Here is a 19,601-nt window from a genome sequence, read left to right as displayed (position 1 = left end):
TCTTGAAATGAATTCGTTGCCAGTAGGTAATTCATTTCAGGTGACTAAATGAATAGACCTCTGGGAAGAAACTGTCTATAGCGCCCATCTGAACACTGAAGGGCTGTTCCATGAGGACCAATCTCATCATAAATGATGCCAAACTGGGGACATGATGAGTCAAAAGATTCAGCTGCTATTTTTCTCTTCACTCCGCCCCCATTATCAAAGTACTTTCTCATTGTGGAAAATATAAAAACACATGAAAGATTGAAAGATAGGAAGGAAGAAAAGAGGGAGGGAAAGAAGTATCAGGCACAATCTAACCATACATTTTCTTTTGACCTTTTAAAATGCATTATCCTTTATATAATTGGTGTCTTATACTGTAAGATATATGATTTTACATTCTGCTTCTTTGATTAACACAATGTCATAAGCTTTTACTTAAAACTCTTTGAAAATAATATTTTTAATATCCTCTTGTCAGACAGGTTGCTTTTCATTTTTTTCCAATGCAAGCAGTGACTTAGCAGATATCTGGTCTACATTTTGAACATTTATTTTCCTCCTTAAGAGAGATTTCTATGGAGTTCCCACTGTGGCACACTGGGATCAGCGGCATCTTGGGAGCACTGGGACGCAGGTTCAATCCCTGGCCTGGCACAGTGGGTTAAGGATCCGGCGTTGCCGCAGCTGCGGCTTAGTCTGCAGCTGCAGCTTGGATTTGATCACTGGCCCGGGAACTCCATATGCTGAGGGCAGCCTAAAAAGGAAGAAAAAAAAAGAGAGAGAGAGAGAGATTTCTAGAAGTAGAATTATGTGTCCAAAGGTATAAACATTTTAAAGACTTGCTCTTTCTCTGTCTATGGACACATGGCTTTCCAGAAAGGTTGCACCATTTTATTTTTAATTCAGCTACAAACGAAAGTAACTACCTCACCTTCAAATATTACTAATTTCAAAAGGTGAAATACCAGCATGTTATTTTTATTTGCATTTCCATGATAGTGATAATGAATGATATTTAATTTTTTAGAGGGGAAAGTAGATTTTATTTTCTTCCTTTGTGAGTTATCAGGCTTCAGACATTTTTAAAGAGATTTCAGTGAACTCTTCACATGTTAAGGAGATTAGCCCTTTGGCATATTTATTTCAAATTTTTAACTATTGCCGTTGAATTTTTCGGTAACAATTTAATGAGATATAATTCAGGTAACATACAGTTTATCCATTTAAGGTATACAATTCAGTGATTTTTTTTTTTTGTATATTCACAGACTTGTGCAACTATCTCTGCAGTCAATTCTAGAATATTTTCATCACCTCAAAAAAAACTTAACACCCTTATCTATCATCTCCCAGCCTTGCCCCCTCAAGACCTCCAGCACTAAGCAACTACTAATCTACTTTAATTTTTTTTGTCTTTTGTTATTTAGGGCCACACCCGCAGCATATGGAGGTTCCCAGGCTAGGGGTCCAATCAGAACTACAACTGCCGGCCTACACCACAGCCATAGCAACTAGGGATCAGAGCTGCGTCTGTGACCTACACCACAGCTCACAGCAACGCCGGATCCTTAACCCACTGAGCAAGACCGGGGATCGAACCCCAGTCCTCATGGATGCTAGTCAGGTTCGTTAATCACTGAATCACAATGGGAACTCCACTAATCTACTTTCTATTTCTATAGATTTACCTATTCTAGACATATGGTGTATTTGGAATCATGTTATATGTGGTCCTTTGTGGCTGGCTACCTTCACTCAGCATAATGTTTTCAATGTTCATCTATGTTGTGGTATATATTGGTATTTTATTCCTTTTTACAACGAAAAAAATTGTTTATCCATTCATCAAAGAATAGACAATTGGGTTGTTTCCACCTTTGGCTATTATGACTAATGGTGCCAAAGCATTACAATTTAGTTTTTAGGTTTTTATAAATTTGTTTACTAAAGTTTTAAATTCATGTCATCAACTCTATTGCTTGTTTGGATTGTATTTCTTCAATTATTTAAGGTAAACAGATATTTTCCCAAAACAATGAGATTTTCACCCATATTTTTATCTTTTTAATTTTTAAAATTTGTTTTATTGTTCATTTTTATCTTCAACCCACCTAAGTTTTACTTTGGTGTGTATAAGAATTAGGAAGACTCTAAGTAGTCTGTCTGTCCCTCCATCCCCCACCCCAAATAACTAAATTTTTCAGCATCATCTGCTGAGTCATCCTTCTTACCAACCATTTCTTTATTTTGTACTGATTTTTAATGCTTTCTTTATCATGTGTTAAGTTTTTATGAGAATGAAGCTTGTGTTTGGGGTTATCTACTGTATTTAATTGCTGTTTAATTTTTAAAATAAATTTAATGTAAAATAAAACTATCCTTTATCATTTTTTAAACTTTAGTAGAAGACAGAAGACCTACATAAATGGAATTTTCCTAGATAGGAAAATTGGATGTTATAAAGAAGAACATCATGGAAACTACAATTTAAAATTCAGGAGTTCCTGTTATGGCTCAGTAGTTAACGAATCCAATTACAAACCATGAGGTTGCGGGTTCGATCCCTGACCTCGCTCAGTGGGTTAAGGATCTGGCGTTGCCAATGGCTGTGTTGTAGGTCGCAGACATGGCTCGGATCTGGCTTTGCTGTGGCTGTGGTGAAGGCCGGCAGCTGTAGCTCAGATTAGACCCCTAGCCTGGGAACCTCCATATGCCACAGGTACAGCCCTAGAAAATACAAAAAAATTTAAAAAAATTAAAAAAATAAAATTCAATGCAAGGAGGGGTGTGTGACTTGTACTATACGTTTTATTTGAAAAGTGAGAAAGTTTTTCCCTTCGATTATTGTTTTATTTAGATTTTCTACTTATTTTGAGATAATGTTGGTAATTTATATTTTTCTATAAACATGGTATTGAAATTTTAAAAACCCTCTCAGCATACAGTTTTCACATCAGTATGTTTCTAAAATTAGGAGTTCCCGTCGTGGCTCAGTGGTTAACGAATCCGACTAGGAACCATGAGGTTGCGGGTTCGGTCCCTGCCCTTGCTCAGTGGGTTAATGATCCGGCATTGCCGTGAGCTGTGGTGTAGGTTGCAGATGCGGCTGGGATCCAACGTTGCTGTGGCTCTGGCATAGGCCGGTGGCTATGGCTCCGATTCGACCCCTAGCCTGGGAATCTCCATATGCCACGGGAGCGGCTTAAGAAATAGCAAAAAGACAAAATAAATAAATTAATTAATTAAAAAAAAAACTAAAATTATTCTCCATGTCTGCTGTGATCATCTCTTTCTTATTTGGTTTATTTCGATTTCCATATTCTTTCCTTGATTATATTTACTAGGGTTTTAACTCTTTGGTCAGCTGACTAATGGGTCAGTAATTTGAGAGAGAAGAAGAGATTTCTTTTTTGAAGCAATAGACTGTACTCCGAGTCTATCCCAAGGAGATTCTACCTGTACAATAAATTAAGATAGGTAATTGGCAATAGTTGGTACCCACCACTCCAGCCACTCAAAATAGTGTCAAAACAACTCTAGAGTAATACGTGGTTCCAGGAAGCTTCTAGTGGTTTTAAGTAACTGACTGAATGTTTTAAGTCAATGGGGTTATTTTCTCATTCAGGAAAAACCTGAGAAATGGCATGATCTAGGCATCTAATAATGCAAAATTAAAGCTTCATATGGTGTTATGTAATTATCAAGACAAATAATATTAATTATCCCTGATTTTTTGGCTCTTTCTTTCCCAGGTTCCCATGGTGGGTGGGAGTTGCTTGGGTGGCATGTACAGCTCTGTCCATGGGTAGGACCTGGTCATTTTCTTTTTTTTTTTGACTTTTCTAGGGCCGCACCCATGACATATGGAGGTTCCCAGGCTAGGGGTCTAATTGGAGCTGTAGCCACCAGCCTACACCACAGCCACAGCAATATGGGATCCTTAACCTACTGAGCAAGGCCAGGGATTGAACCCACAACCTCATGGTCCCTAGTCGAATTTGTTAACCACTGAGCCATGAAGGGAACTCCAGTCCTGGTCGTTTTAGAAGTAACTGGTAAAGGAGGAACGGGTGTCGGGAAGGGCAGATTCAGTGGAGAAAAAGGTAGCCTTCAGTTAATTTGGTTTGGACAGCCGAGAAGTGGGGAAGACTACTGCAGTTAGCCTTTGCAGGAGGGTAATTAACACTGAGTGAGAGGGGAGGTCAGTGGGACTGAAGAGAAAGGAGGGGTAGAGGAGCCTGATGCTCCAACGCCAAGCGATAAACAGCATCACCTTCCTCGGACCCTTCAAGGACCTTTGCTCCCTCTCAGCACTAAGTTCTGCCTGGATTCCTGTTGTGCAAACAAGGTCAGAGACCAGGCTGCACTCAGCCTGACCTTCTGGAGGAGTGTGTCTTGGGAGAAATCACAGAGGGGAAGAGGAGCAGGAGTACATTCCTCGCTGTCCATCACACTCTGGGGCTGTGTGTAGACATCTGTCGGCACACATGTCAGACTCGAAGACAAGACTCCTGTTGTAGCTGGGAAGCCTCAGCCCCTCTCCTGGCCTGAGCAGGTCCCAGAGGCCCTTGCTTCACTGTTATAGCTGTAGGACACGGTGGTCCTTGGTTCCCCAGCTCTGCTCTGCCTCCTCAGCCTTTGTGGTCCTAGGAGCACAGCCTCTCCCTGGCATGACCTGGGATCTAAGGTGCAAGCCTGTGTTACAGCTTTCTGTGGGGCCATAAGAGTGGCTCGATCTGCTGTCCCAGCTTTCTCCTAGGACGGATTACACTCCTTCATGGGAGGGCAGCCTGCAGGAATCAGCCAAGTTAACCCATTTAGACTGGGGGCTTTCTGAAGGCAGCATGGATGTCTGATCCACCCTCATGTCCTCTCAGTGCCTAACACGTCTGGCTGGCTGTGTAAGTGGCTTAGAAGTGGAGAAGAGCAAGCCCAAGGAAGGGACTAGATGAGCCTTCCCCCTCTCCTTGTAACCATTCTTAACCATTTTGCTCCTTTTTGTTTCTCTTGAGGATCTGGTCAAGCTTAAGATTATCTCCAGAGAAATTTAGGCAAACACACAGATGCATGAGCACTTCCTCATGCGTGCGTGCATGCACACACACACACGATCTTGCACACAGATACAAGTACCCTATCAATTGATCAACTCTAGTTAAGAGCCCCTGCATTAGAGCTCTGGTAGGTTCCACTGACCCCATCTCAGCACCAACTCATTCTGTGCCACCCCCCATGCATCTGCACACCCCTGCTTGCCTGCTGTGAATCTGTGCACACTCTGATCTTTCCACAGCAGAGATGTTGGCTGTGGCTATGATTTGGAACCCAGGTTACACTCTAGGATTTGTTGAAAGCCATTGCTTTTTCTGTTGCTCCAGAGGGAGTATATAGGCTAGTTGTGACCTTGAGGAATAATGGCCTCCTGGAAAGCACAGGTTTTACTGGATGGTCAAAAGATGACCTTCAAGTGGACAGCCCATTCTTGACCCCATCTTTCCCCACAGTCACCATAGCCAGCCCTGCAAGAAGTGCAGAGGTAAAGCTTCCAGAAGTCTGTTGTTTGAGACTAGACCTGCCAGCCTCAGACAGCAGCCTGTGTCAGATTTTTTGGCTTTTCCCTCCATCATCATCCTCTTGCTGTCACCCCAGCCTTGTGGCCTCATGGTGGTTGACTTTTTCCTATGAGGTCCTCTTTCATGATTCCTGAGTCACTCTCTTCAGCTTGTATTTGTTTGGAGCCATTTCCTGTTTGGTAACATTTGGGGTTTAAATGGGGTGAAACATGCCCAGCACTTCTTCCTTCTCTCCATTCAGCGGTGTTCTCTGTGCCGTAGATTCTGGCTGTGACTCAGTCACTGACACTGAGACCGAGGACGAGAAGGTCCTTCCCTACTCAAAGCAGCAGTGCCTGCCACTGGAGACGTCGCCTGGGAACCTGATGGTGGTGCAGCCGGACCGCATTCGCTGTGGGGTAGGCACTCCTGGGCCTGGGGAGGTGGATGTCTCTCGGAGCATGGACTTTGGGGCTTTCCAGTGGATGTGTTCATTGTGGGAAAGGGAGCAGGGCTCTCCTGTTGCAGCTCAGAGTAATCCCAGCCTTCCTGTGGGGTTTCCTGTTGATCAGCTACCCTGGGAACCCCAGTGCCTGGGCCCTGAGCACACCTTACACCTTTAAATCAAAGGGAGAGGAGCCCAGGAATGCATGAATGTGTTATCAATCCAAGACATTAAGTTCATGGATCAAAAACTTAGAAGATGTTGGAGACCAGCAGATGTGAACATTACAAGACACTGACATGCCGGCCCTGGAGTTAGAGGCCTGGGTCTGTTCCTGCCAGCCTAGCGCAGGGAGGAAGGAGAGGTAGGGAATTTGAGAGCTTGCTTCTCAGTCAACTGGCCCCTTTCATGGCCCAAATGAGTGCCTCGGAGCTTGACAGCTGAAACTTCCTGGTCAGCATTGCTTGTAAAGGGTTAAGATTGATGCTGGAGTGTAATGTGATTAACATTTTCAGGGGTGGTGCCTTGAAGGTGATGGTCGACTGATAGGCCACTATCATTTGAATCCTAGAATAGTATTGATAGCTTTTCATTAGCTTTCCTTTCCTGATGAGAAATGTGTGATATTGCTTCAGAGCAGTGAAACACTTTCTTGTGGGTTGGAGCCCCGTGCTGTTTGCCACTGTGGGTTCCTGGAGATGAGCGGCTGTGAGAGCCATGGCAACGGGAAGTCCTAGCCTCCCTGCGCTTGGGAGTGGTTTTCCGCGCAGCCTGAGGCCTTGAGGTGTTGGGCAAGGGCTCTCTCCATGGGGGTTGTGAACTGCTGCTTTGGGCTGGATTGAACTCAGGCATGCTTGGTTTAGGCTGCACAGTGTGTTAAAAATTGGACATGAAATTCTATATCCAGCTTCCTTTGAATCAGATTCTGGTGACACCAGGTCTGAGATGAGCAGCTGGACTGAGCAACCTTTTAGATGGGGCTGTGGCCAGGCTTTTGCAGGCATTTCAGTGTTCAGTCCCCTCATACTCCTTCCTGCCTCCCCCACACCCTTCCCATTCTGAGATCGGGCTGGTGGATGCCTTTAGGGGAGGAAACCAAAAGATGAAGCCCCTCCCCTCACATACCTCCCTGGTTTTCCAGGCTCTGGCTCCTTTTCCCCCGCTGGCTCCCGCTGACCCAGGATTCTCACTCTGCCTGCTCCAGGTCTCTGGGTCCTGGGGCACCTGGGCTGGAGTTGGGTCATGACTGTCAATAGGGAAGACTCACTCTTTCTCTCTGGCTCCTTGGGAGAAGGAGCAGGTGCAACAGGGCTGAGCCTGTAGGGAGAGTCAGGCCAACCGCAAACACACGTCCACCTTCAGCAGAGGCTCTGTGAGCCGGGACCACATGCCCTCCACCTACTCTGGAATTATGACCCTTGTCATGAAGGCCTACTATAAGGGCTTGATAGCAGAACTTTGCAGTGAACATTTGTGGATAACCTATGGCCAGAAATGTCTCCTTTCCCCCTGATTTTTGGAGGCCCTGTCCTTCAAAGTCTCAAGAGCTTAACCAGCGTAACCAGCACAGTAAAACAAATAATTCCGTTTGGCAGGTTCAGGTGAAAGATCTCAAAGCAAGGTGAAATAGCTACTTGGGTGGCTCAATGCCTTGGGAAAATCAATCCTCCAATAAGTTATTTTTGTCCATCTAAGAACAGCATAATTATAGAACCCAAGAGGGCTTCCCAGGCTGATGCCTCTCACTTTGTAAGGTGCATGAATCACCCAGGAGTCTTGGTCAAATGCAGACTCTGGGTTGGTGGGTCCAGGAGGAGACTGAGATTTTGCACCTCCTTAGCCTCACTTTGAGTAGCCAAGCTGGTCTAGAGTAGTGCTTCTCAAACTGTCTGTGGCAAAGAACTGTTTCCTAATTTTTTTTTTTTTAATTTCCAATTCTGCCCTGGACTAATACTTTTATAATATACAACAAAAAAGAAATGCTATAAAAATTAAATACAAAGACATATAAAATGCAAGCCTCAAGTTTAAAATTATTAGATTCAACAGACATAAAATTACTCCATTAAATTGCTATAAAGGTTTATAAATATTCACCCTTGGTTTTTGTCATTTGTCTTGTTGAGACTCATGCCATGCAGTCAATGCCTGGCACTGGACTGCAGACCCCACCCCCACTCTGGAACAACCTCGTTAGGTAGAGCTAGGGCTTTGGGAGCTGGGGAGACCCTCTGGCTCAGCACCCAATATAGGACCCAGGAGGGAGAGGGGACAATGACTGGTCTCCCGTTCCAGGCAGAAACTACTGTCTACGTCATTGTGAGATGTAAGTTGGATGAGAGAGTGACAACGGAAGCTGAATTTACTCCTGAGGATTCTCCCTCAATAAGGGTGGAAGCCAAGCTGGAGAATGAATACACTGTTTCCGTGAAGGCTCCCAGTAAGTATCCCCATTTACTTCCAGAAATTAGACATCATGTTAAGGAAGAGGCCCCACTTGCTTTCTTTTATTAATCCTGTCTCTATTCAGCCTCTAAGAAAAGTGAGCCAAGATTTGGATTCGGTTGCCATGTTCTAAAGGAAGAGGAAGTTGCAGAAATGTACATGTATGATGGGGGGGTGGAATGGATATATGAAAATGTTTATAAAGGTAATTATTAGCATTCTTTGAAATTAGAGAAAAGTAGGAAAAAATTTATCTGACACACTACCACCCAGTCTTTTCTGCTTTTGTTCATAATTTTTAGAAACATAAGAGTTCCAGCAGTATCTATTACTCTATGTTCTGGTTTTCCTTACATAATCTTAATTTATTCATCCTTTTACTCCTGTGCTATTACATGGACTTTGTACCTTTCCATTTTATAACAATTTTTTTCTGTTACAAAAGTAATGTGAGTTCAATGCAGAAAACTCGAAGAATGCAATAACCATAAAAGAAAGTAGATAGAAAATTACTCACATGTCCCCCCAAAGGAAATCACTGGTTTCTGTATTTTCCCACATCTGCACACATAGCTTCATACTGTCTTATAACTGACTTTCGATACCTAGAAATACACAATGAGTATTTTTCCATGTTAATAAATATTCTTTTATAACATGATACTTAAATAGTTACAAGGTAATCCATTGTATAGATGTACCATAATTTATATAACCAGTCCCTTGTGTTGGACCTCTATCTTAAAACCATAATATTTAAAACTGTATAATAATTGAATAGAAGTGTCATCTTTTAATTTTTCATTTCCTCGTTGTTGCATATTTAACTTCTGATTTCTTATTGTCTTATTTTAAATGATGATGTAATGAGCATCTTTATGCTTGAAGGGTTTTTTTTCTTTTGTATTTAGGATTATTTCCTCAAGATTATTAATTCCTGAAACCATGGGAATTTTGAAAGGGCCTGAAAGATGGTGCTTAATCGCCTTCTGAAATATTACCACTCTCAAGTTTATTTGTTATATCATCACCAACATTAGGCATTGTCACTTTGGATATTTTTAATAATTTTGTATGTTTTTTAAAAGTAGTCCATTGTTTCAGTTTGCGTCTCTTTGATTATTAGGTTAAATATTTTTCCATGTTCTTTGCTTGTTGCATTTCCTCTTTTGTGAATCGAATCTTTGTGGTTGGTATATTTTTAATTTTTTCTTTCCCCCTCAAAACCCCTTCCTGTGGTGTAGAAGAGAGAGAGTACCCAGGGAGGCACATAGTAATGACGGCAGCAGAGCTAGTGAATCAATTCTACTGGTCCAGGGAAGTTGGGGGTGGGGGGTGGGGGGCAGAAGTACAGGATCCCCCCGACTCTGCTGCTCCCCGCCCAACCCCAGGATCCCTCCCACCTTCTGGCGACCACTGGCTGTTGTATAGAATTCTTGAAATCCAACTCTTCTTCTGTCTATTGCACCGCTGCGCCTATAGTAATGAGCAAAACAGATGAAAATCTTCCGAAAGTTAAATCGAAGACCCAGTGAGGCTAATTCCTCTGACTCAGAGCCCTCCAGTGTGTTAATCTGTTCACTGCTACTTCTACTCTTTCCCTTACTTTGCTATCCTGCAGTTTACCTCCAAGATCTTTCTTCCGGCCCCCAATTGGTTCACGGTTAGAGTAAACCCAAGATCACTTTTCCCTATACCCTTGTTCTATCTTTTAAAAAAGGGAACAATTTTATAGTATCTTTTTTTCTGTTCAGATCTTTCATCTGGGAATGTTTCTCTGAAGATATATTCCGGGGACTTAGTGGCATGCGAAACTGTTATCAGCTATTATACTGACATGGAGGAAATTGGGAATTTATTGTCCAATGCTGCGAATCCCGTGGAGTTCATGTGTCAGGTAAGGGTGGTGAAAGGAAACCAGAGTTTTCTGGAGGTGGCGTTTCTGCTCATGGTTCATCAGCTTCATATCTGCTAGATGAGAGATAGCTGGATTTAAAATTTGACTGTCTTCACTTTTGTATTTAGGCCTTTAAAATTGTGCCCTACAACACAGAGACCCTTGATAAACTGCTCACGGAGTCCCTGAAGAACAACATCCCTGCGAGTGGGCTGCACCTCTTTGGAATCAACCAGCTGGAAGAAGAAGATATGATGACAAGTAAGTCAGCAGTCAAACATCAGGACACCAGCCATGTGTGGATTCCTGTCTGTTGATTTTGGTGTGCAGTCAGCCTGCGCTTAGGCTTTCTGCTGGTTCCTGCTCTGTAGTTCATCCTTTGAGAAGCAGTCATTCTTCACTGGCTAGCCAGAGATTCTTCCAAATCGTAAATCCGAATATCTTACCCCCTTGCTAAAAAAACCCTTTGCCTTCTAGATAAAGTCCAAGCTCCTTAACCTGTTACAAGCCCTTAGCAACAGGCTCCTGCTGTGTGCCTCTGCTCTCATCTCTCTCCGTTCTCTCCCTTGGCTTCTGTGCCCTACTCTAGGGAAGGTATGAACTGCTTTTCCCTAATGAAAATCCCACCCTGCCTCTTGCCACCTGCACCCACGGGAGTACAGTTTCCTCCTCTGCTCTTCCTGTGCAGCTGAGGAAGCCCTTCCTCAGGTAGGTTCCATCTACATGCCGCAGGCTCCCCGAGCATGTTGGGAACTAGTGCTCTTCAGCTGTGTCTGTCTTCTTTGCTAGGCTGTCAGCTGGGCGATGACAGGGACTGTGCTGTGTGGCTCATTGTAGGCTCAAAAGAAATATTTGCTTGATGGGGGAGGAGCAGTCTCATGGGCATGTGTGACATGCCGGGAGCTGGGAGAACCGCTTGCATGGGGACTGTGCCCTGTGTGCTGGACAAGAGCCTGTTATGGTGCTTCTATGGACACTACTTTTCCTTTATGCCACGACTGCACTGCACATTGGGATCCCAGTCCCTGCTACCCATGCCTGCATTCTGTCCTTCCTCAGAACCATCAAGTCCTTCTCCCATTGCCTCTCCCCATTTTCCTACTGCGGAATGTTGTCACATCACTTCCAGCAGGCATTGACATTCTCTGTTCTTAAACAGGAGCGAGTATTTCATAGCCTGACAATCACGGGGAATCCTAGGGACATTTTTGGACCCTTTATTCCAAGGATCATATCCTGGTTAATAGAAGCTGAGTTTCTCTTATTTAAAAAGCATATAGGGAGTTCCTGTTGTGGCTCAGTGGTAACAACCCTGACTAGTATCCATGAGGATCTGGGTTCGATCCCTGGCCTCACTCAGTGGGTTAAGGATCCAGCATTGGCATGAGCTGTGGTGCAGGATTCGGCTTGGATCTCACGTTGATGTGGCTGTGGCATAGACTAGCAGCTTTATCTCCAGTTTGACCCCTAGCCTGGGAACTTTCTTATGCAACAGGTACAGCCCTAAAAAAAAAAAAAAAAAAAAAAAAAAAAAGGCCAAAAAAATTTATATATATGTGTGTGTGTGTGTGTGTGTGTATGTATATGTACATAAAAATATATGTATGTATATATATCTATGTGTTTACCTACTTATCACTATTGGGCTTAGAAATTAACTTTTATGAAGAGAAAAGATTTGTCCCTCAATTGCACAACACAAACCTGTCTGCTTCCTTGGTTGAGTTTATCCCACAGTGTCCAGATATTAGTAGGTGGAGAGGTCATGGGAATCCAAGAACTCTCAGGATTACTTTGCTTCCCACCAATGAGAGGGTTAAATGACATCCTGCATTAATGCTTCGTCCAAAACCTGCCCTGGAGTTCCCTCATGGCTCAGCGGTAACGAATCTGACTAGTATTCATGAGGATGCGGGTTTGATCCCTGGCCCCAATCATTGAATTAAGCATCCAGCATTGCCATGAGCTGTGGTGTAGGTCGAAGATGTGGCTCAGATACTGCATTGCTGTGGCTGTGGTGTAGGCCAGTGGCTACAGCTCTGATTCGACCCCTAGCCTGGGGACTTCCATATGCTGCAGGTGTAACCCTAAAAAGCCAAAAAACAAAACAAAACAAAACAAAAAACTGTGCTAAACAAAGAGCTCCCTGAAAACCATTGTATTAATCCTCCCATGTCTCTTTGAGATAGTCCATAAATATTTTCTAGTTCAAAACTAAGGGCCGTGGAATGCTGAATAACATGCCCAGGATTACTTGGCACACTTTATGAACTTGGAAATAAGAGCTAGGAAGATGGACTTCCTTCTTTTAATCAGCATAAAGCAATTGTTTTAAAGTGCTCTGAAATTTGCAGAGAAGGTTAAAACATGGTCCCCATTGTACTTTGTGGCTTCTATTTAAGCCTTTAGAACATCAGCAGATTTTTGAACTGGTATTATTTCTCAGGATTCTCTGATCCTTTTAGAGAAAGAAGGTAGGATGTTGATTTTTAGATTTGCTAATTAATTGACATATCATTTCTTCTGTTATCTGAGGACATAATCTTCGGTGGTGCTGCAGAGGAAGCTGTGAGATGTTGGGCAATCAACCAAGAAGTAGGGATTGAATGCCTGCTGGGTGCCACACTAGGCTTGTCAGCTTCATCTCTATGAACAAGGTGCCCTGTGCCTTCCTTTTTATCTGTTCATTGTTTTCCTTGATAACTTTTCAGATCAGAGAGAGGAAGAGCTGCCTACTTTGTTGCACTTTGCTGCCAAGTATGGGCTGAAGAACCTCACTGCCTTGTTGCTCACCTGCCCGGGAGCCCTGCAGGCCTACAGTGTGGCCAACAAGCACGGCCACTACCCCAACACCATCGCCGAGAAGCATGGCTTCCGGGACCTGCGGCAGTTCATTGACGAGTATGTGGTAAGTTCAAGGCGGGAGAGGCCTCAGCACTGGAAGTACACCCTGTGGTCCCAGGGATGCTTTCTCACCAAAGACCTGGGTGGACTTCATCTCTCGCATGTCCTCATGTGCCTCTTCTGGCAGGGCCAGTACAAGTGAGCTTTAGGGATGAGCCCTGGAGTCACATGGATCTGGGGCCAAATTCCTGTACCAACACTTGTCAGCCGACTTTGGGCAAATCTTCTCTCTGTCCTCTCTCAGTTTCCTAACATGCAGGAGGAGGATAATGATAGGTCTACTCCTAGGGGTGTTTTGAGAGTGAAAGGAAGTAATGTGTATAAAGCACTGAGACCCACCCTTGAAGAATTTACAGACGTTTATGGGGTAAATCTGCTAAAGGCTGATGCTCATCCCTTTTTCCCAGTCACCTCCCCACCTACCTCCAAGGTACCTTGGCAGGATGCTTCCAGCTGCCATGCCCACCATCAAGCCCAGGTGAACTGTGTTAGGCTTGGTTCCTTCCTTAGGATAGACCATAGTAGGAAATCCCATTGTGGCTCAGGGGTAATGAACCCCACTAGTATCCATGTGGGCGTGAGTTTGACCCCTGGCCTTGCTCAGTGGGTTAAGGATCCGGTGTTGGCAGATCTCATCCAATGCCTAGGCCTTGTTCCATGCCCTAATATTGCTTCCATTGTTTTGGGGGCAGCTGCCCTTCGAGGCTCCTTTTCTGGTTTTCTTCATTTTCACCCTTCATGGCAGTGATGCGGGAAGAGCTCAGCCTCTCACATGGGTCTGTGGCCTCAACAGGAACAGTAAACACAATCCAGTCTTGCTCTTTAGGAGCAAGACTGACACCACAGGAGCAAGACTCACCACAGGAGTGAGCCTGACACCTCCCCCAGACACTTACCTCTCTGCTCCATACTTGACAATTGCAAGGCAGTGACTCACTGAGATGTACAGAGAGGGCTCCCCCAAATTTGAGGGGGTGATAAAGCGTATTAAATGAATAGAACAGCATGAGTGCCTGTTTTGGTATCATTGATATAAATGAAGCTAAAAGGTACTCACAGTCCAGGAGTATTTACTTGGCCTTACTTTGAAGCCACACAGGTATAAAATGTGGTGTTTCATTTCCCTGAAAATAGATGTTTTTAAGGACATAATGTGATCATAGTCATGACTGCTATTTATTGAATTTATTTGATAGGCAAACGCTTTATTTCCTTTAATCTCACCATAGTCTTTCAAAGTTGACAGTATTGTTATCTCTCTTCAACAAAGGAGAAAAAGGGTTTAGAAAGGCAGAGGGCCCCACACTAGTAAGAGTGGAGATGGGATTTGAACCTAGTTGATGCTGAAGCTGGGGCTTGTTTTCCTACTCTATGTCACAGGGATCTGGAAAGATTCACTGACAGTTTGCATTGAAGTTAATCTGGGTCACATTTCTCACATCATCTTTGTTCTCTGACTAGAATCACTTCAACCAGTGCATCCTCAGCATTGCCCCCAAAGGGTTGCTCTCCCATGTTGCTGATGACCTCGAAGCACTGCCCATTTCCCCTTTCCACTACATCAAAACCAAATGCCAGACATCAAGCCTCCAACCCTCCACAACTCTCACCTAGTTCACTCCTTGGGGCTCCTCCGGAAATCAGCACAGAGTGTCAATAGCATATTAGCTCTCTTGGGGTGGCAATGATGAAAATGAGGATTTTTGTGGGTTGTTGCTGAAATTAGGATTGTGAAACACCAAGGTTTCTTATCAGGAAAAGTTGTGCAGGGCTTCAGAGAAGCCAGCTCTTTGGCCTCACAACTACCTGGAGACAGAATAGCAGAGGGGGGCCTCTCTGATTTAAGGGCATTTCATCTAAGACTATCTCTGCTCTTGGGCACAGGATATAAAACTGAGTGGAGTAGGGGGAGACTTTGGAACAGCCTGCTGGGAGCAACGGGGACTAGTGAACTCAGTTCTTGAGGGACTTCTGACCACACACAACTGTATGAACACCTTAGCTGCAGCCCTGTTTCTCCCATTTGAATTTCCATCTGGCTAATCAGCAAGGGTTACACCTTGGTCTGCCATGTGCTCCCTTTTGAGGAACCAGTAGGGTGTAGCAGAAAAGTCAGAACCCAGGATTGCAGACCCTGAGGAAGGCGCTAGATTTTCTGAGCTTTGGCTTTCTCTTCTGTGAACCAGGGAACAGGACACTTCTGTAAGTAGCAGTGGAAAGGATGTCATGAGATGATGTATAGGCACATCCTTTGCATTGTCCCTGGCGCATAGTAGGTGCTCATGAGAGAGTTTTTATTTTGTATCCTCTGGGAATCGCATGTTTAACACGAACCTCCTATAAATGCATGACTCCGTGCTTAGTGTCGGAAGACAATACGAAGATTGAAACATAAAACAAAGGAAAAAACTGGGAGCCTGACCTCAAGGAGCTTTCAGTCTAGTGGGAAACACAGACTTGCACATAGTTGTAATTCTGACGCATGGGAGCCTTTCCTTTGCTGTCACAAGCCTGACTCTACCCAGAAAGCCCGGCTGTGTCAGCGTGCCGTGGGTCCCACGTTCTCTTTCAGGAAACCGTGGACATGCTGAAGAGTCACATTAAAGAGGAACTGATGCAAGGGGAGGAGTCTGACTCTGTGTATGAGTCCATGGCCCACCTTTCCACAGACCTGCTCATGAAGTGCTCCCTCAACCCCGGCTGCGACGAGGAGCTGTACGAGTCCATGGCAGCCTTCGTCCCAGCGGCCACCGAGGACCTCTGTAAGTAGCCCGGCTTAGTTCTGCTTCCATCTTTCTGCTGACCAGTGGTTTCTTCCTTCTGGTGGGGGGTGGGGGGGGAAGTCCCTGCTTAACCCCACCCCACCCTGGAGAGGTGAAGATCCTATTTACACAGAGTTAGACTGGTTGTCATGTGCTGTGGCAAGCAGAATCCTCCTTCAGACTTCCCCTGCTGTGACTGCTGTGTTACCGGAAAGTTTAAGTAAGGGCCCGGGACTCGGAGCTGATGAAGGCTGCCTTGTGAGCTAACATCAGTAATTTCGAACTCTGGCAGTTCCAGTGGGCCCTTTTCCAAGCAAACATTTTGTAATGCCCCCTTACTCCCTTGACCTGAGATTCATATAATACTACCTGCCTCCATATGAAATTCTAGAAATCAAGCATATGTCCTAAGTGAAACATAAAAGCACAGTAAAAGGAGAGGAAATCCTCATATGTAACTACACATGGGGACATAATGAAATAAGGGTTGCGAAACACCAAGGTTTCTTGGATGCAGTCACCCACACTCAGAATCACTGCCAATGTCATGGCCTCCAACACGAGCCGACACGTTTATTGTGTCGGTGACTTGGATACTGCTGGCAGTGTTGGCATCAGCGCCTGGATCTTCCTAAATGGCCAGCGATTCCTCACACTCCTTTCCATTTTCATAGCAGTTGAATTCCTGAAAAATTCAGTGTAAATCAAAACCATGCAAAAATGTAAGTTGTATGTGTAAACGAAGCAGCTTAGTGTCTAGACTAAGAAAATTATAAACAAGGCTTTTTAATAAGCTAATTTTATTGGATTAATATATAATAAAATTATTGCCAAAATACCATATCTCCAGGACATGATTTTTTTAGTAAATTGCTTACCAAATTTTTCCCATTTTTGGTGATCTTAATCATTTTTTTTCAATAGCAAAAGTAATACATTCTTACAAAAATTTGAAACAAAATAAAACTGTATAACCGAGTTATTAAAAGTCCACTCAACCAACCAGTATAACATACATAATAGTTTGGTGGGTATTTTTGCCCATATTTTTCCTGATACTTGCTGATTTAAATTTTAAAAATTTATATACACATGCATATGCATATAAACAGATAAGTACAAATATATATGTACAAATACATATAATAAGCAGTTTTTTAATCTATATGTGTGTCTAGTGAAATATTTAAAAGTCAAGAGGGACATAAAACGGGGCTATCCCCCACAAAGAAGGATGTCTAACATCTTTCTCCCTTCTGCTCAATGCAAGTAGCCTCCCTACATCAAGGTGACAGCCCAAAATACCCTCCTAGGTTTTTCCCAAATGCCCTCTAGAGGGCAGTGCCGCTCCCCCTGAGAACCACTGGTTTAAACATTGGATTACAATGCACGGGTCAGAACTGAAGTAGGACTACGCGACGGGTCCTCTAAGAGCCTTCTTTATATGTTACCACCATTTACCGTCAGATGCTAAGAGCTCTGAAACATTGCCTACAGCTTTGCTCTCCTTCCTTCTGGTCTAATTAATCAAGTCGAGAAAGACAAGACAAATAACCATCAACGCATCCATCACCTTTATTGATGGAGGACTTTCTGGAATGGGCTAGATTGGGTATTGCCAACTTTCAGCCTGAGAAGAAGACCGTGGGGAGGTGGGCCTGATTTTCCCATCCATGAATAGAAAAGCGGGCGTCAAGAGAATGCTTTGGAGCAGGAGATGCAGGCAGGTCGGGGGACCAGAGGTGAACCCTGACACCAGCAGGGCCTTTGATACTGCCACCCCAGCACTTAGAAGCTATGGTCCAGTGTTTGCGAGGTGCTTGCCAGTCAGATTGGCTGCTTCTGTTGGGGAGGGAGGGAAAGGGGGAAAGAGCAGTGGAAGCTCTTGCCCAGCACCTAACTGGGAGGACTGGAAGTGCTGGTGGGAGCTCCTCCTCAGTGAGCAGTGACCCGGCAGGGAGGTGAGGAAAGAAGGCATCACCCCTACCATCCACATCCTCCATGTCACTGAATCCTCAGAGGGACCGTACAAGGATGCTTTTCTTAGCCTGCACTTTACAAATGAGGAAAGTGAGGCACAGAGAGGTTAAGCAACTTTCCCAAAGTCTCACGGTTAATAAGGGATAGAGCCCAGTTTTGAACCCGGGTCTCTCTGTCTCTAGGACCATAGTCTTCATTCTGGGCCTGAAATTTCCCTCTAACACTACAAATTTTAGTCCTGGTTTCTTTCAGAAAAACCATCTAGCAGCTACAGCCATGCTTCCTCTTTCTGTGGCCCAGATGTTAGCTCACAAAGCAGCCTCTGGCGCCCCCTGCCCTTACGCATCCATCCATCTCTCCGTGTACCCAATAAGCGTTCTGGAACAGCTGTGTTTCAGCTACTTGCCTCTCCCGGGAGTTGGTGAGACAGGGGGAGGAGAGGGGAAGAAATGGTCCTTTTCAGTGTGGAACAGAGAGGCATTCACAAAAGAACATTTGGAGAACAACTGGTACCCATTTGGGAAGTCAGGGACCAAGCTTTATCATTTCTGCCCTTTGGCCCTATTATGGGCAGTTGGACAATGAAAGAATCTCTCACTTTACTAGCAGTTTAGTGTTGACAGAGAGCCTTAACACTTGTTATTCCCCAGGATGCTCCCGCTCATGAAATGCCACCCCCTCCCCAGTGCACAGCGGTGGGGAATGCTAACAGCTGCCAGTCCCATCACTCCTGTCTGCCGAGCCCCTCACAGCGGGAGCAGTGAACCTCTCCAGCCCTTCCCAAGTCAGGGGAGGGCTACGGAGCTTGCCTGCTTTGTGACCAGTTGGCATGCAGTTGGGGGGATTCTGGTGGCTGTGGAGCTAGAAGGAGGCCACTGACAGGCAGGCTGGAGAACTGGGCTGTTTAGGGGATGGGGAAAGGAAACCCACTGCATTTTTCATTTGCCAGGTCATATAAACTCTGAATTCCCTCATCCTGACTATTATTTGACTTGTGTTTCTCTCTCTGGGGCTTAATCTTGAGAATGACCATTTGCATACTGTCCCAGAAGAAGCAGCAACTTGTACTTGGGGAGGAACCGTTTATTATACTACCAGTGACTCTCTGGGGGAGAAGGCAGTTTAGGTCATAAATAAGTAGGGCAAACTGGTATACCTAAGATACATATTTGTAGCACCGTCCAGCAGAGTAATTGCTGGGAACATCTGCCGCCCCTTCCTGGTCAGCAGACTGCTTTCATCTCTGTGATCTCATCCGATCATCCTGAGGCTTGGTGCCTAGAGTTATCTTCATTTTAGAAAGGAGATCGCTAAGGTTCCAAGATTTAGTAACTTATTTGAGTCCTGTCAAGAGAGAACTGGATCAGGAATCCGAGTTGGAAGATTCCCAGGGGTCAAATCTGTCCACTGCCCACAGAGATAGAGGATCTTCCTGGACAGCCCTGGGATGGATACTTACAGGGGGGCTATTTCTATATCTGAATATCCGAGGTTATCAGTGCCCCACTTTTGTGGTACCATTCAACCCTGGAGGCTGAAAGTAAACATATTAAGGAAACTAAGCTATGTTTGTTCACTCACCAACTTCCTCGCTCGCTCATTCCTTCGTTTGCTCACCGGACAAA

The 19,601-nt window shown here is 44.5% G+C and overlaps 1 protein-coding gene across 13 annotated transcripts in view; it reads left to right on the top strand.

The window, feature by feature from the left end:
- Window positions 1–19,601, top strand: part of PIK3AP1 (phosphoinositide-3-kinase adaptor protein 1) — a 265,570-nt gene that overhangs the window by 198,967 nt on the left and 47,002 nt on the right. For all 13 annotated transcript variants that reach the window (XM_084992874.1, XM_013983580.3, XM_084992877.1 and 10 more), the window contains 6 exon segments: window positions 5,826–5,962; window positions 8,284–8,428; window positions 10,188–10,330; window positions 10,459–10,591; window positions 13,042–13,238; window positions 15,807–15,996. In XM_084992874.1, the coding sequence (XP_084849000.1) occupies window positions 5,826–5,962; window positions 8,284–8,428; window positions 10,188–10,330; window positions 10,459–10,591; window positions 13,042–13,238; window positions 15,807–15,996 (945 nt within the window).

The sequence above is a fragment of the Sus scrofa genome, chromosome 14 (genome assembly GCF_054392235.1).
Source record: "Sus scrofa isolate SSC_HxYL_T2T_F1_AM1 chromosome 14, Sscrofa_HxYL_maternal_Yorkshire_Landrace_v2.0, whole genome shotgun sequence".
Classification (NCBI taxonomy): domain Eukaryota; kingdom Metazoa; phylum Chordata; class Mammalia; order Artiodactyla; family Suidae; genus Sus; species Sus scrofa.
This window is presented reverse-complemented; position numbering and strand designations above follow the sequence as displayed.